General features: G+C 45.1%; 1 protein-coding gene across 2 annotated transcripts; it reads right to left on the bottom strand.

The window, feature by feature from the left end:
* Nucleotides 1-3,444: 3,444 nt before the first annotated feature.
* On the bottom strand, nucleotides 3,445-15,474 carry IGBP1 (immunoglobulin binding protein 1). 2 transcript variants are annotated; one of them, XM_065410370.1, is made up of 6 exons: nucleotides 15,262-15,474; nucleotides 13,515-13,826; nucleotides 10,522-10,717; nucleotides 9,004-9,086; nucleotides 5,517-5,629; nucleotides 3,445-3,973 (listed from the first exon to the last, which is right to left on the bottom strand). In XM_065410370.1, the coding sequence occupies exons 1-6, from the start codon at nucleotides 15,450-15,452 to the stop codon at nucleotides 3,825-3,827; spliced, it is 1,044 nt and encodes a 347-aa protein (XP_065266442.1). In that variant the 5' UTR covers nucleotides 15,453-15,474; the 3' UTR covers nucleotides 3,445-3,824. The 2 variants fall into 2 exon arrangements, with proteins under 2 accessions (XP_065266442.1, XP_065266444.1); XM_065410372.1 differs by having other exon boundaries at nucleotides 3,445-3,970.
* Between the last annotated feature and the right edge of the window lie 753 nt (nucleotides 15,475-16,227).

Genomic DNA, 16,227 nt, shown 5'->3' with positions numbered 1-16,227 from the left:
AGGTGTTAGCCTCACAGCTATTGCAGCGCAGTGCTTCCCTTGGACTAGGTTGTACATACAGATGAACCTCCAGCTAAGACTGGCTCCTAGCAGGGGTCTCGAGAAGTTGGGAAAAGGTATTGCATTTTGATCCTCTTCTCAAAATTACATCTAATCCTGGTAATTATAGATGAGATTTAACAAATTAGCATCTTCCACCAAGTCAACACCATGCATTGTGAAGATTTAAACTTGTTTTTCCATTGCACATGCTAGGCTGCTCTAGCCTAAACAACTGGGACAGAGTTTTGTATTCTACTTTGAGAGAGTCAGCCAAAAAGAACACTTACTTACCTTACAGTAACTGTGGTTCTTTGAGAGGTTTTGTCCATATGGCTCCTTCTCTTGATGCACATGCACCCCATACATGCGAGATCAGGTTATTTTGGCCAGCAGCAGCCACTGGTGTAACTCCTGGGCCTTACATGACCTTATTCCACACTGAGGGCATAAAGAGTGAAGTGTGCCCAACACCCCTCAGTTCTTCTGCCAATACAGGATAGAAGAAGTGTAACACTCCTTAGCAGCAGCAAAAATGGTTGTGGAATCCATGTGGACAACCCATGCTGAAGAACCACCATTGCTGTAAGGGAGAGAACAGTTACTTTTTCAAGTATTTGTCCACATGGATCCCACTCTTGTCCTCTGCAGGCTCTAACAATCCCTTGTTAATAGACATGATGAATCTATCAGGTATAGAAGGATGCAGAATATCTAGCGGCTTGTGTGACTTCTCTTCAATACTTCCAGTGGAACGTTAAGGGTCTTGACAATACATTTCAGGTCTTGGAACGCGTTGAAGTCATTTGTTGGACAAGGCATAGAGCAGTGGTTTTCAACCGGTGGTCCATTGACCCCTGGGGGTTCACAGACTATGTCTAAGATTTCCAAAGGGGTCCACACCTCCATTTGAAGTTTTGTAGGGGCCCGCAAATGAAAAAACGTTGAAAACCACTAGCATAGAGGGATTGACTGCTTCATCAAAATTGCCATTAGGATCAATTGTTTTGCCTCTCTCTCTAGGAGCTATGGTTGCACTAACTGACCTGGCTGGGAAGATCTATACTGCCTTTTAGGATAAGAGGATTTAACCCTAAAAGAGGGGGAAAGGATGTTGGCTTGCAGGTATGTGGCTGCCTAGCCCAGGATCATGACTCAAGCATATGGATATTGGACTGATGGACACTGAGGAGGGTGCCAGGGACTTGCTCCCTGTGAGATACATGCCATCTCCTGTTTTAAGAGCAGTCTCAGCTCCACACTGGGAAGTCAGGGAAAGACCCAATGGAGGGGATGGGGGATGAGCAGGAGATAAGTCTCTACTGTGTCCTAATGGAGAAGATGGTGAGGCTACCCTTTCTGGTGTGCTAGGGCACTCCTGCATCCCTTCTGCCTAGGGTAGGGGAAGTAGATAGTTTCAATGTCTCAACTGCTGACCAAAGGCCTAATTAGTACTGATAACATGGGTACAACCCCTTTTTTCTAAACCCAACTAAACTAACACTAACTACAATAGAGTCACAGAGAAGCAAACACTGCAAGAGTTCCATCTTGCTGCCAGGGCCGGCTCCAGGGTTTTGGCTGCCCCAAGCAGCCAAAAAAAAAAAAAAGCCGCGATCGCGATCTGCGGCGGCAATTCGGCGGGAGGTCCTTCGGTCCGAGCGGGAGTGAGGGACCGTCCGCCGAATTGCCGCCGAATAGCTGGACATGCCGCCCCCTCCGGAGTGGCCGCCCCAAGCACCTGCTTGCCAGGCTGGTGCCTGGAGCCGGCCCTGCTTGCTGCAGCAAGAAAGAATTAAGGAACAATTGGGCTTCCTCCATCCTTTATGCCCTGGTGCTGAAGGACACCTAGAGTGCAGACACGGCCCCAACAAACACTATGACCAAAAGAATTTCATTGTGTGCATGGGCCACATGCTTGCAGCAGAGACTCCAAGACACAGATGTGCAACTCTAGCAAACTGGGTTTGTCCATGCACAGGGTTACTTTCTCATTAAAACTAGTTCTTAGGATCCCATTCTGAGTTTTTAGGTCAGCCAAAACAGTACAGAGCCTCCTGTATTGAGTGTAGAGATAAGGGAAGTCCAGGTGCAGCACTGACCACACTGACAGCAGCAGCATGGAGAATCTTCCCTCCTAAAAAAATTGCTTTTGTAAGAGTGAATTTCAGTACCCAGTACTGAGCCTCTCTCCACCCAGGACTCTGCCAAGCAGGACCAGAACTCTAGCTACTTTTGGTACCAACTACTAGATATAAAGAATGAGCACTAAGCCTTTTTAAAAATCAGACTTCATTCCCAAAAAGGTAAGCAGACACAGGAAATTAATTGGGCTGTGGGTGGAAATTCCAAGATGAACCTTGGAAATCAGAGGTGGCAAATACCTAATGGCCTGCTCTGTACCCAGGACTGACCGTGTTAGCAGACAAGAAATTTAGCCAACATTGTTAAGCCAAATAGTTGTAACAAGGCTTTCAGTAGCAGAACAGTTATAGAGCAGGTTCAGAAACCATTACTGATCCCTGACAAACCTGCAAGGGGAGGGGGCAGTATAATGCAGAGCTGCTGGCAAGCAATTTCTCTTTTTAGATTCCCTACCCAGTAAAGTCACTACTGCAGTTGCAACTCCATGCCGAATGTGACACAGCAGTTATGTTACCTAGTCGATCCCCTCTTCTCAGCCAGTACAGGATTATTATTCCCTAAAGCATTTTTTTTTTTATATTATGTATTCTATCTAAACTAGCTTTAAACAATCCAAACAAGGAGGCCTCCACCACACAGCTTGTCTCAATGAACGGCCTAGAATTTCCATTTAATATCACCTCATTTCTTAATTCTAGCCCCTGGCAGCCCCGTAAGTAGTTCTGGTCTCCCCTTGATATTTACATTTATTTCAGTTATTGGTCAGAAGTGGGTCTCAAGACACAGGCAGCTCTTTTGTATTCTCTAGAGAAGTGTTATAGCCACACAAAGTCTCCATTTTGAATTTAATTGGAGACTGCAGCAGTGCTGGAGACTGACATCCCTACTGTGGCAGTGGTATTGGGTCTTTTACCATCATTTAAAGCCAGTGTCCTTAAGACATCTTGCCTGTTTTACACAGGAAGACAGCATTTCTGTGAGCCACCTGGGGAAGAATAAAGATGTCTGACACTGGAAGCAGCTTCATCACTTGCTGGTTGCACAGGAGGCCCTCTTTGTAACTACAGCCCTTCACAAAAGATGAATCATACGTTTATGAACTCCCCCTTCAGAGCCTCAACTGATAACTTGTTCCTACAAATCGTTGTCTAAACTCTCACTTCCCATACTGTCCACGGCCTCGGAAGGGTACACCAGCATGATAAAGAGACATGGGTAGAGGATGGGGCCAGGAGCAAGAGACTTTACGTGACGGATTAAGCAGCACAAGGAAATTTATTCTTTTAAAAATAGAGAAAAATAAATACAGCCATCAACAATACAAAGAGCCACTTTCAAATTAATAGACTTTCTGCTTAACAACTCCCTCTGATTAGGAGGATCAGGGAAGTTTTGCTCTGATCCCTCAAGTAAAGGCCCCCCCACTTGATGAAGCTTTGCCACATCACCATCACTCCATGGCAAGTGCACTCTCTGATATTTAATGTAAATCAAGACAAACTGTCCTGTTCACTCCCCTTCCACAGGTGAGCCCCCAGCAGAAACCAAGGACCACCCTGCATATGTACAGCTATATACTCCTGCTATATCATGGAGTGTACTCAGTTGAGACTCTCCTACTCTACTCATCCCTTCGACAGTCAGCCCATGTTCTTTCGGTTGCCAAATCCCCTTGGGTGTGTGTCTTTCCAGTCCTCCCAGGCTCGAGTTTTCTGTAGAGTTTCCTCATCATCCTCTTCCACCTTCTTCTCCTGCTGCTCTTTCTGCAGCTCCTCTTCAGAAAGATCTGCTGACGGTCAAGAAAAAGAGTAAGCTACCACACAGTGAAACGGAAACAAATGAGAATCACCAGTCAAGTTATTTGTAGCGATGTCTCCTGGAATATGATCTTTAAGAACAAAGGACTTGCCATATGGGATCATCCTAATGGTTTATCTAGATTGGTAGCCTGTCTGTTTCAGAGAAAGGTGCAAGAAAGTCCACAGTGGCCAATTATGAAACAAACACACCCATAGGGAAAGTGTCTTTCTAACCCCCCCTCAGTTAATGGCTGACTTATGCCCTCAAGCACAAAGGCTTATATCCTTTCTGTTCTTCTACTCAAATATAACTGTGGATATACTCATTCATATAAGTGTCTAATCCTTTTTTTAAGCCTGTTAGGCTCTTACTTCAGAGACGATGTGGCAGTGAGTTCCAGTGGTTAATGTTAAAAAAAAAAAAAAAAAGTCCTTGGCAGTTTAGTATATTACTTTATAATTCATTTACAGTAGTGCCTACAGTCCAGGGCCCCATGGTGCTAGTCATTTCACCAACTTACAGATAAGTTCTTTGGGGCTGGGACTACCTTTCACTTTCATTAAGCGTTCCCTGTTTTTGTATTCTGAGAATGGGTCCTCCCATTTACCCTTTGTGTACCCTTTACTTTCTTTGTATCTTGGGTTTTATTTTTAAGTAACTATCATATCCCCTTTAATTTCTCTCTTCTCTAAACTGCACCGTGTACCTCTTCAAATAGAAGTCTCTCCAAAACCTTTCATCACTTTTGTTGCCCATATACAGACCCTTCGATTTCTGGTCAGCCCATCTCAAAAAAGATAGAATAAGTGTGTTCAGTTCTGATCTAAGAGGTGGTGTGCCCTGATTTATATTATGGCAATATGTTTTCAGTATTATTCTCCATCCAACTCTTTATACATCCTAACACTGTTTGCTTTTTGGACTACTGCTGCATATTGAACAGGTGTTTTCACTGAGATGTCTGCAGTGACACTCAAATACCTTTCCTGAGTGGTTCCGGTTAATTAAGAACCCAGTTCTATGCATGATGAGTTCAAATGATTCCTTCTGAGGTACACTAGCTTACATTTCCCACTCATCTGCCATGGTGTTGCTTATTCAGCTAGGTTTGTTGGGTCCCTCTGAAGTTCCCTGCATTCTTCACTGTTTTTTCCCCTCCTTTTGTTTTCTGTTTCAGCCAGTTTCAGAGCCATGACAATACTTTGCCTGTCACCCTACTGCCTCTTAGTTAGTTTTAATAGCCTCTTGTGACAGACTTTGAAGGACAACAGGTTACAGCGTATTTGGATTTTCAAAAAGCATGTCTGTTCCTATTTTGTTAACAAGCTCACAGAACACTAGTAGATTAGAATCAGATTTTTCCTTTACAAAAGATGTTTCAGCTTGTCTCCATCGTATTATGTTTATCTGGTTGTTTTATAATTGTGTATAATTGTTTCAACCAATTTTCCTGACACTGCAATAATGCACACTGGTTTGTGATTCCTAGGATCATTAGCACCCCCATTTACATTTTCCTTACTGCTCCATACCTGTTGTTGTCTGGGGTTTGCCTTTATCGGGCATGATGCCCTGTTTACAGCGCTGTTCGTACCAATCATTTACTGTCATAGTTGCCAGGCTAGGATAGCCAGCTCCTAACACCCTGCAGGAAGAAATAGATAGTTAACAAAGCTACATACACAGTGCACATTCTATGTCAAGTTAATCCTCCTGTTGCGGCCTCATATCGCAGGTACCCACAACACACCAAGACGACAGTCTTTCCAGGGCAGCCCCAACTTATCAAGCACATTCTCACCTCCCATTCAAGAGAGTCCTTAGTCTGCCTGTTTAAATGAACCCTCCTGATTTGTACCGTCTATGTTATTTTTCCTGTTATGTTGAGTAGAATATTTAAAATAAAAGGAAAGTGTGACCCTGTAAGTTCTATACAGCTATTAACCTCCTTTTGGCCCATTTGGTAAAGATAGGATTAGACCTAGTATCATGGACCAAAAAGCTCTTCCCTTATGATGCTGCAGTGCACAGAAAATCATCTGCCTGGCTGATGTTCTCTCCACAAAGTGACTTCATTTCAGTGGTGGTAGCTAATAAATTTGCAAAGCTGTTTGAGATCTTCCTGCATGAGGAGCACTTGAAACACACAATTATTATAAAAATGATAAGATGAGCTTAGGTCCATTCACATATCAAACTAACAAGACTGGCCCCAGAATGACATCCTCAGAAGATAGTTAAGGACTTTAGAACAGAATGCCTTAGAATTCCATCCCTGCAAAGATCTCTGTGTTGTCTAGTTAAAGCAGCATAAATCATTCTAATTACTCCACTGGCTTGACAGCCAGAATTTATAGTCTGATCCTTGTATTCAGGGTCTTTATTCTGGATCCTTTGTGAACCACGAGGTCATCCTGACCACCGTACTATTAGAGATTCTTCTATCCCTCCTCAGAGCAAACTCCTTTCAGTTTTCTTGTAAACTAACTGAAGTCCCAGCAAGGAACCGTGTTCTGGAGTTCCACAGAAAGACAGAAGGGCCAGACAAGGCCACTTCGATCATCACTCAGAACTTTATGAATCCTTCCCACCAGCATCTCATCTTCCCTTATCTTGATTCTGCAAGGATAGTGCCTCAGCCACCTTCTCAATGAGTCTGTTCCACTAACACATTACTCTGACTTAGCATTTTGATTCCATAGCTTCTGGCCATGGCTGCTTGCCCTACATCTGAGGATATAACAACTCTCAGCCTTGCTTTAAACTGCTCCCCAGAGAATAATTTAGACTCTCCTCCAGTCCACTGAAGATGTTTCTCTTTCTACAATATACACTTTGTTCCCCTCCAGCCTGCTCTTGTTTTCTTCAGGCTCTTGGTCTGACAATATCCCAGGACTACTGAATCCTTATTGCTTTTGTTCATTATTAGGCTCATCGGTCAAAGTCAGGGTATAACCGATGCAGTCTCCTGCTGCTTTTAGCTCAGTTCCATTTATTTGGCTTATTCATTTTTGCATCTAATGACCATAATGAAGATCTGGCAACAATCCATTTTATTTACTATATCAGTCAGTACAGAACACAGATTTGGATGCTTTCATTGATTTCCCATTCCTACAATCTTCCCATTTAGTAACTTTGCACACATACCCTTCCATCTCCTAGAGCGCCTGCAGTATTGTGTCACTGCCCCATCAAGATAATTTAAGCTCACTAGAAACAGCAAAGGGGCAAGCACCAACCTCTGGAAACTTTTTTCTCCCTTTTTTTTTTTTTTTTAAATTTCCCCCCTCAAATTGGACATTACAGTAATATTGCTATAAGGCTAGAAATGTCTCTTCCTCCATTTCCTGTCTTGTTCTGTCCCAAAGCCTGTAATGTGACCTTGTGGGGTTCTTTATCAAAAAGGATAGGGAAACAGCAAACTGGTTGCATACTACACTTTGCCATCTTCTGGGAGAGAGCTACTTCTATTCTGGAGTCTGCCACTATGGCTTAATCCACACACACACTTGTGAACTCTGGATATATGCTGTTATTCTGCACAAGTAGTTGCAATCAACACCTTCTCTGAGGATTTGGGGCTCTCAGCAGTTGCAGTTCAAGTCACTAATGGCTAGGAACGTCTAATATGTGTTATGATACATATACCTACTTTGGGACACCTTATATTTATCCTGTAATGCTGTGCAGGACATAAACATGGTTTGTACTGGAACTAGTGTATTTACAGAGAGTTCAAGCCTACAACAATTTGCTCTCCAGTAACCTTACATCCACAGAGACCATCCCAGAAGTCTAAAAGGCAGAGACCTGCTCAGCTCTTAGGACCCTTGAGGCAGCATCCATTCACCCCAAAGGATAAGGATGGACGACACCCCTAGATACATGCTTGCTGTAGAACACCACGCAACTAGGAACCAAGCTCAGAATCCAGTCCTTTACTTAGCAAAATAAACACATTCTAAGATCCCAACAAAGGCCATACTGTGAACATGGCAAAAAGCTTAGGCACAGGATGGTGACAAAAGACCTGGGAACCATACTCCTTCCGATACAATTAACTGGTAGGTATGGAAATATAAAATCCTGACCCCATTCAGTGCACTTCCTGTTAACAGCTAGAATTAAGGAGTTATATGTGTTTCTCAAGAAACACAGCAGACCTCTCTAGTAGATAACATCTTATGCTTCACTATCAAGGTTAATTTATTTTGGCTATATGACAGTCTTTTCCTGAGTTTGCCATTAGACTGATGGACAGACTGCTTCTGAAGTCACAGCTTTCACTGGCTCTAACACATTGACACTTCACATTAGAGACTGACACTGACAAACTACAACAGAGTTACCCAGATCCTTTGAGCACAAACATGCACCTCACTCCTAGGGATAGATCCAAAATCTCAAGGTTTGCAGGAGTAAAATTTCCTTTAAACACAGGACAAAAAGGGAACTGTAACAAAGGTGAAGCAAAGAGCAGCATAGTGGGCCAACTCAGACTGCCTACTAGCCACCAACCGTCTTTCCTTTCTTGGCTCTGTTTTAAGCCCTAGATTGGTAAAGGAAGTGCTAAGAGACACACTGCTTGAGTAGCAACAGTGATGCTGCTATGACACATTGAGGGCTCAGAGAGGGGCAAAGGAAGCCTTGCCAGATGAGAACTCCTCCCAGTTAACCAAATATAAAGAAAACAGAGCATAGATATGGTGGGACTCTTGGATCAGTGCACTCCACAGAGATGCTAGGACAGCATATTGGAGCATGCTGGTAGAGGGGAAATAAGAAAAGGAAAAGTGGGAGGAGGTATCTTACAGGCTCCCACCCCACCACATACAATAAAAGCCATCCTGACGTGGTGCAGGTCTTGAAGAAATATTTCCTTTGGACCTGGAAGAATGCCCTGAGCCCAGCGTAGCCTTTTGTAAACACATTCCAAGCAGCGCTGTGCTCACTACTTCCAGGAAAATGGAGCCGTATGAGAGAGATTGAATCTAACGTTATTATGGTGCAACATACTTAGCCTGCATGGCGTCTCGGGTGAGAATGAAAGGTTTCATTGCAGTCCTGGGATGCTGAGAAGTCTGAGGAGGTGCTGAAGCCTTGAGATAGGAAACAAAAGGCAAAAAGATTTACTTTCAGAATAACCTCCCATGCATCCCCCTCCACGTCCTCAAGTGCAGAGCATGAGAAGAGCGCCACCTCTGCAGTCAGAGAAACGTACTGAGGGTACGTCTACACTGCAGCTGGGAGGTGTGATTCCCAGCGAGGAGAGACAGACTTGTGCTAGCTCTGTTTGGGATAGTGTGCTAAAAACAGCAGGATGGATGTTGTGACACAGGCAGCAGCTCGGGATTCCTGCCTGAGTCCAAGACCGCCTGATCCCCTGGGTCGAAATTCAGATGGCTAGCCTGAGCCACCATCCGCCCCGCAATGACCACACTGCTGTTTTTAGCATACTTGCTCAAGCAGACCAAGTGCACTTATCTACTGGTGCTGGGAATCACATGCCAGCTGCAGTGTAGACATACCATGAGTCTGACAAGTTCCGGCCTTAACCCATGCTACGCCATAAACTTCCTAGGTGAGCTTCAGCATGTGACGTCACTTCCCTGTGCCTCAGGCACTCCCATCCTGGGTGAAAGCAAGAAGCTGATAAAACATGAGGCAGCTGCAGTTGAGCTAGACTAACCTGGAGGAAAGAAACAAGAACAGTTATTTCTCCCAGAGACCAAACCTGGCACATCTGCCACTCAGTAAATCCTATCACGAGCAGTAATTCTACCACCTCAGAGCACTGCAGCTGAGCAGAGCGTTGTCACCCCAGTTGACAGTGCTACAGGGACAGGTCACTGAAGTGCACAAAACAAGTTTATGTCCCAAATAAAGCTGGAATATTTTATGCAATATCCATTTAATGTGTTTCTAATTCTAACCAGTAGACATTTTAAGTGAACAGCACAAAGCTTGAACTCTTGAAAACAGCATCAGTCTGTATGATACAGATGTCGCATTTGCTGAAGGGGCTTTTACTGTTCAACAGGGTCACTCCTTTCAGATGGCACCTGGACATTCTGAAAGCCAAGACTGCATGCTTAAAAGATCACTGGATTATTATTTTAACTGTGGCAGATTTATTATTTTAAGAGTGACGGACTGATAATCTGGCATAGTGTAGAGAAACAGGGCAAACCTGCTCCAGCAGTCTTTAAAGTACCTCTAGTCTGATGTGCAATCCTCTGCTGTTTCAAGCCTTGACTGCCCACAACTAGAAAAGGTCATGCGAAATTTGGTCCTGGTTTGTTAATACAAACAAATATCCATTAGGCATTAAACAGAGACCCCCTCCATTCATTTCACTTGTGATCTATGTAGGATTTTAACCCATGACTTCACATATGAAAGTACACTAAGCTCTGCCATTGAAACCATCTGATAATCTTTCATTTTGTTTCAGGCTCACCAATGTCCGTCATCAACCCGTTGTACACAAAACCTACAAGCCCCACACCCCACGACATAGCCCAAATCTCATACCTGTTTTAGTGCATTCCTTCCTCTCAAAATCACCATTTCCTGGTCAATGCTCTCGATTTCGTCCAGGCTTGTTGTGATCCACTTCTGGATTTGCAGCACGTAGAATTCCCGTATCTGTTCCTCCTCCGCCTGGCCACTCTCCACAAAAGCTTTCATGGAGGCCAACCTATTCTCCACTTCCTTCTTCTGCTTATATCTGCCTCAGGGGGAGAGAGATAGGACCATTTAAGGAGCCTCTTTCAAACAACTTTTTAACAGATGGTACTCTGACACAGCTGACTGTACAGCAAAGAGAGTTCAGGATGTTGTCATAGGGTGGATCACACTTTGTTAGAGAAATTACCTTTTGGAACAAGTAGCTCTGAAGTTCAGAATTAGAACACATCCCAACAGAACTACAGCAGTGGTTTACAGGGAAAAGTAAAGTAACATATGTCAATACAAGTCAGCACCTTATGGCCAGCCCACTCTCTGGAGACCATCAGTAAAGTGCCCCACAAACTACAGTTTGAGAACCCTAACATGGAGTACAAGGACACTCTTCCCATACTAATCAGTACTAAGCAGCATCCAGCAGGTGGATTTATCTTCTTGACTAAAGGCCTTCCCTTTCCCCTTTGAGGCTACTGAGAATATATAAACAGTCACATGCATATAGCACAATACAAGAGGGAAATCTGCTACAGTCTCCCTTTCCTCTCCCCTTCACTATGTCTGGTTATGATCCTTCTTTGACATGTCAGATCAAGTTTAGATTATATGCTCTTTGGAGCAAGCACGGGATCTTCACCTGTCTTTGTGAGGTTCCTAATACAATTTTTGGAACTCAAAAAAAATATACAAGAGGGCAGTTTTTGATGGCTCATTGCTGCAGTGTGGGCAAGAACAGACCTTGGCTGCAGGTATCTCCACTTTGCTGTTGAATACGATATATTTCAAAGAGGCTGGCTGAGATGCCAAGAAGCCTGCTGACCATTAACGAAAACCAGAGATACAATTTTAAAGTGGGTACAGTGCCATCTTCAGGAAATTAGCTCTTTAAAGAGAAAAGTCATGCTGACAGGATGTGTGAATAACTGCAAATAAGGGAGTACTTAACACCCAGGAGCTTCTCCAACAATAGCCACTATGGGTACCTGGTGGAAAAACCAAATAGAAAAAACCACCCATGGTGCATAAAATATTCCAGCAAAGGTCATTTGGTTTTTCTCAAGTAAATTTTATTATGGTAGAAGCTGCGCTAAAGCCACCTATGCATAGAATGGATAGTGCATGGGCAGAGGCAATGAGTTTCCCCCACACAACACAACCAATACTCCTAATGGAGGGATCACCTGAAGGAAAGGGGCACTCGAACTTCCTGGCCTAAAATCTTTAGTGCCCCTGCTGAGAGACCACCAACATGAGAGCTAATTAGACCCTTCTTAGGAAATAAAGATATCAGAAGGGATCCTATAGGATGCAGTAATTCCTAGCTAGACAGAGATCTGGGCTTCAAAGTCTGAATCCTTGAGTTCAAAGTGCAAAAGGACACCTGAATTAGAAAACAGGGAGCTGTTTTATTACTTTATGGGATTATTATTTAAATCAAATATGCTTCTAAGGCTAGCCCCTTAGGCCCAGTTTCAGTGATTAACAAACTCAGCTAGGGAATCGTTTCTGGGGTCCTCAGAATAAAACATTAAGAACCAAGGAGAGGGAAACTAAGGGGGTTGGAAGGGCAGATCATTCAGGAGAATCTCTTACTAAATTCAATACTGAGGGGCTGGAGAAGCATAAAGTTAAGCAACAGAAGGACTAGACCTCCAACTTCCCTCCTGGAGCAGTACAAGGGAAGTGATCCCATCCTAGCCGACCTTTATACTTTGAAGTAGGACAATGCTCTTCAAATAAGATACTCCAAGGACACCACACCTTTTATTACTACTCCCCAGACTCTAGAATTCTACCACATTCCTACCAGTTACTGTTGAGGGTCTCCATGATGGAGGGTGAGGGGGAAGAGGTGGCGGGAACTTGCAGGCCTGGAATATAAGGAGGAGGTGCCATTCATCTGGACTGAGGTGTATTGGTGAATCCACTTAAAATCTTGCCCAGTCTGTGTGAACTATGCTTGTCTTTATCAAAGTCAACGTGATTCCTCACTGCTGACATCAAGCCAACTTCCCAGATCAGAGAACAGACTGCAGCTTGCCCTTGAACAGAATCTACAGAGAAGATGTTGCCTTTTTCCCCAATATACATATTGTTGCCAACAACCTTGGTCTCACAGCAAGAAGTGACCTTATATGTACATTATATCTTATTATACAATTTGAAAAATAGGTATTGTTTAAATTGTTGTACTAAAGCTGATGCTGAAAAAGAGGTAGCAGTACTGAGGACTTTGATAAGTGTATGGTGTTTTTCCTCTCACAGTAAAATGGCTTTGGAGACAACTGGATCAGTGAAATGATACTACTGTATTTTACCATCCCAAATCCATTTCTCTTAGAATATGAACTCTTTGGGGCTGGGACCATGCGTTTGTATGCAGCTCAGTGGGTCAGTAAGTTTGGCCACCCCTGAAATAGAGGCTCTGGTAATATTTCTTTTCCTCTCATTTACAACTTTAGGCTCCAATCTGGTAAATACTGCACAAATGGTCCCTCTCTGTGCAAGATGGGGTCTTAGTTACCCGAGTGATTACAACTACTGAATAGAAGTTGTAATCAACATGCCTATTAATGAATGCTATAGTAAATCAAGGGCTCTCCTGCCCAGGGAGAACTTAATAGCATTAAATGATACCCATGGTGAATATGTTATTTAATAAATGAATGATGAAAAACTTTTTTCCACTTTAATTACAATTCAAGCTATTCTCTTTACCATTTTATATTCATTTCTATAATATCATACTGTACATTTTGTACTATGAAATATTCTACTTTTCCACCCCTAATTTTGTATCCGCAACTGCTTTAATGGGGGGGGGGGGGGGGGAAATCTACCTTTCAATTTTTGCTTGTCTACTAGATGCCATGGCCACCAGACTGGACTGTCTGCCAGCTGGGCCAGCCCCGGAAGTACTCTCTGTAGGCTCATTTTCATTAGGACTCTCTGGTGTTGGTGGAAGGTGGAACTTGCCAATCTGGTAGTTCTTGCAGAGCTTCAGGAAGTCCATGAAGTGGGCACGAGCACTCTGCACATGCTCCAGACGCTTGCTAAGATTGACCTGTTTCATGGTGAGGGCTCCCAACAAAGCAGGTAACAGCAGATACTTCAGGTCAGCAGATGCAATCTCCTCCAGGTCTTCATTTTGGCTGAAAGAGAAATAAGATCTTCCTGTACCTCTGCCCTATTGGGTTCACACCTATGGCATGTATAGGAAGAACTGTAATCTCCACATCTCTGCAATGGGAGGAGGACCAAAAGGAAGGGATGGATGGAACACATTTCCTCAGCTGAAGACAGCTCCTGGAGTGCAAGCTCTGAAGCCTTGTCTAAACTAGGATAAAAGATGGGTTTTTAAAATGTGTTAGCTAATATTTTATATCACCATAGCTTTTATCCTAGCCTAGACAAGGGCCCAGATAGAGCAGTAATACTCACAACATACAATGCTCTTTATCAACTGGTTTAGGTCTCTCTGCATCACCATATTCTATGGATTGTTATGCACTTCTAAAATAGTCGTAGACCAGCCCATTGATTAATGAGGGCCAGTTTTAATTCTCTAACTTCATCTCTTGCTAACAGGACCAGCAAGAAAATAGATGCAGGATGCTTAGCACTTCATGCCACAATGAAGCAATCCCTCTGACAGAACAAGTTGCAGAAATGATGGGCTATGAAAGCAAACGCCCCTCATCTGCAAGGTGGTGGCTACATTACAGGGTAGTTTCTCCATTGGGGGGGGGGGGAATAGGGGGGTCAGGCTCTGAAAAATAAAGTAGTATAAAACTAGTATGTAGCTTTTTGCTTCTCTATCAAGAACGTTGTCCATATTTTTTTTAATATTGCACTTTATAAAGTCGAGCAAATATACACATCTTATAATACTGCACAAAGCCAAATCTGTTTTGACATGCTTTGAAATGCTTTGTCAAATTCTGTAAAACTTAACCACTAAACTGCCACAGAGGTGGCGGCAGGAGTTCTCTCTCACCTACCACAAACAGTGTATCTGGGATTTTCATTCATACCTGCTGCTTGGAAACTGTATTTACAGGAGAAGCGGGATTCAGTGATCCGAACATTGGGAGTCCCAGATCCTAACCAAAGCTCTGCTGCGAACTCTCCATAATCTTGCCTCTATTAGGGATATTTTGCAAACCCTTCCCACTGCTAGTGACACCAGTTCAGGTTCCTACCACAGCCAGAGGCCCGGTGTAAGGGAGCTGCTTCCTATCGGGGGCATTTTAAGATCTGGGAAGGGTTCGATGATGTGGGGCTTCAAACACCCGCGGCCTGTCTACACCTGCGCTCCCAGGACCGACAGCAGGCCCCGAGACTGACCGCCCGACCCGCCCAAGCGACATACAGCAGGCTCGTCCACCGAGTGCGCGGCCCGAGGTAGCCCGATTAGTTGGTCGGGTCCGCAGAGCCCGGGGCCGGGCGCCCAGGGGAGGGGGCCGCAGAGCCGGGGAAAAGGGGGGCCAGGCGGGGCCGGCTGCCCAGGGGAGGGGGCCGCAGAGCCGGGGAAAGGGGGCGCAGCCTGATGCCTCCGCCCCCCGAAAGGGCAGCTCGGCTGCGCACCTGAAGAGGTCGAGCTGCGCTACGCCGCGGGCTGCCTGCTGCAGGAGATCGAGCCCCCGCCGGACCTTGTCCTGGACCGCCGGGACCCCCGAGGAGGGCTCGGTACTGGCGTCCACCTCGTCCAAGAGCCGCCAGCCCGATTCCAGCAGCTCGGGGAGACGCGGTGGCGTCTCTGCTGTCCCCTCCGCCATCTTAGGAAGGTGTGCGGTGCCTATGCGCAACTCCTTCCGGGGCCGGGAGTGGCAGAGCAGCGCCCGGCCGCCATATTAGTAGAGGCGACCCTCAAGTTAAGCGCCCGGATGCCATCTTGGTTGACGAAACGAAGCGTGTTGCGCGGAGGGTTCGGGGCCTGAGGCCGAGCCCGGAGATTCTCCTTTGGGCGGGAAGCTCGGGGGGGGGCCCCAGGCTGCCCCGATTGATGTTCCTGGGCTGTCGCGCCTCTGGCACCAACAGTGGCCTAGCACCGCACACAGGCCGAAGGGCGCCTGCTGAGCCTGGGTTCCAGGTGTTGCAGGCGCCGGTGCCTCGGGCCCAGCCCGGCAGAAAGCGTGAGTTACACCCAGCGTGGCAGGACGCCTGGGTTCCATGGCCAGCTGTTCCCAGGCTGGGGTGTGCCACAGGCATGTCCATTCTCCTCGCTGTGCCTTAGTCTTGGTAGCTGTAAAATGAGGACAATACTCACCCCTCTCTGTATGTGTGTGAACTTGTTAATAGCTGGTGCACTTGGAGGCCTCGGCACCCTAGAGACAGGTACAGGAATGTTTGTAAAAGTGAACTTGGTGCTGGCCAAAGGTGCTGAGCCGGCTGTAGCAGCACACACTGACATCGGACTTACCAGACCCGTCACTAACGCCCCTCCATGGACTGCAACAAATACCTAAAACAACCCTGTCAATTCATAGGAAACAGGTGTGTCAGCCATGATCAACTCCACTAGAATGTATTACTGTTAATTGTATAGTGGTT

This window comes from Emys orbicularis, chromosome 9 (genome assembly GCF_028017835.1).
Source record: "Emys orbicularis isolate rEmyOrb1 chromosome 9, rEmyOrb1.hap1, whole genome shotgun sequence".
Taxonomy (NCBI): Eukaryota; Metazoa; Chordata; order Testudines; family Emydidae; genus Emys; species Emys orbicularis.
This window is presented reverse-complemented; position numbering and strand designations above follow the sequence as displayed.

Coding starts and splice junctions, on each gene's coding strand:
- IGBP1 (XM_065410370.1), bottom strand. CDS start 15,452: ATGGCGGAGGGGACAGCAGAGACGCCACCGCGTCTCCCCGAGCTGCTG. Junction 10,718..13,514: donor AGACAAGCAAAAATTGAAAG/GTAGATTTCCCC, acceptor CCCCTGAGGCAG/ATATAAGCAGAAGAAGGAAG. Junction 5,630..9,003: donor CGAGACGCCATGCAGGCTAA/GTATGTTGCACC, acceptor TTCTTCCTGCAG/GGTGTTAGGAGCTGGCTATC.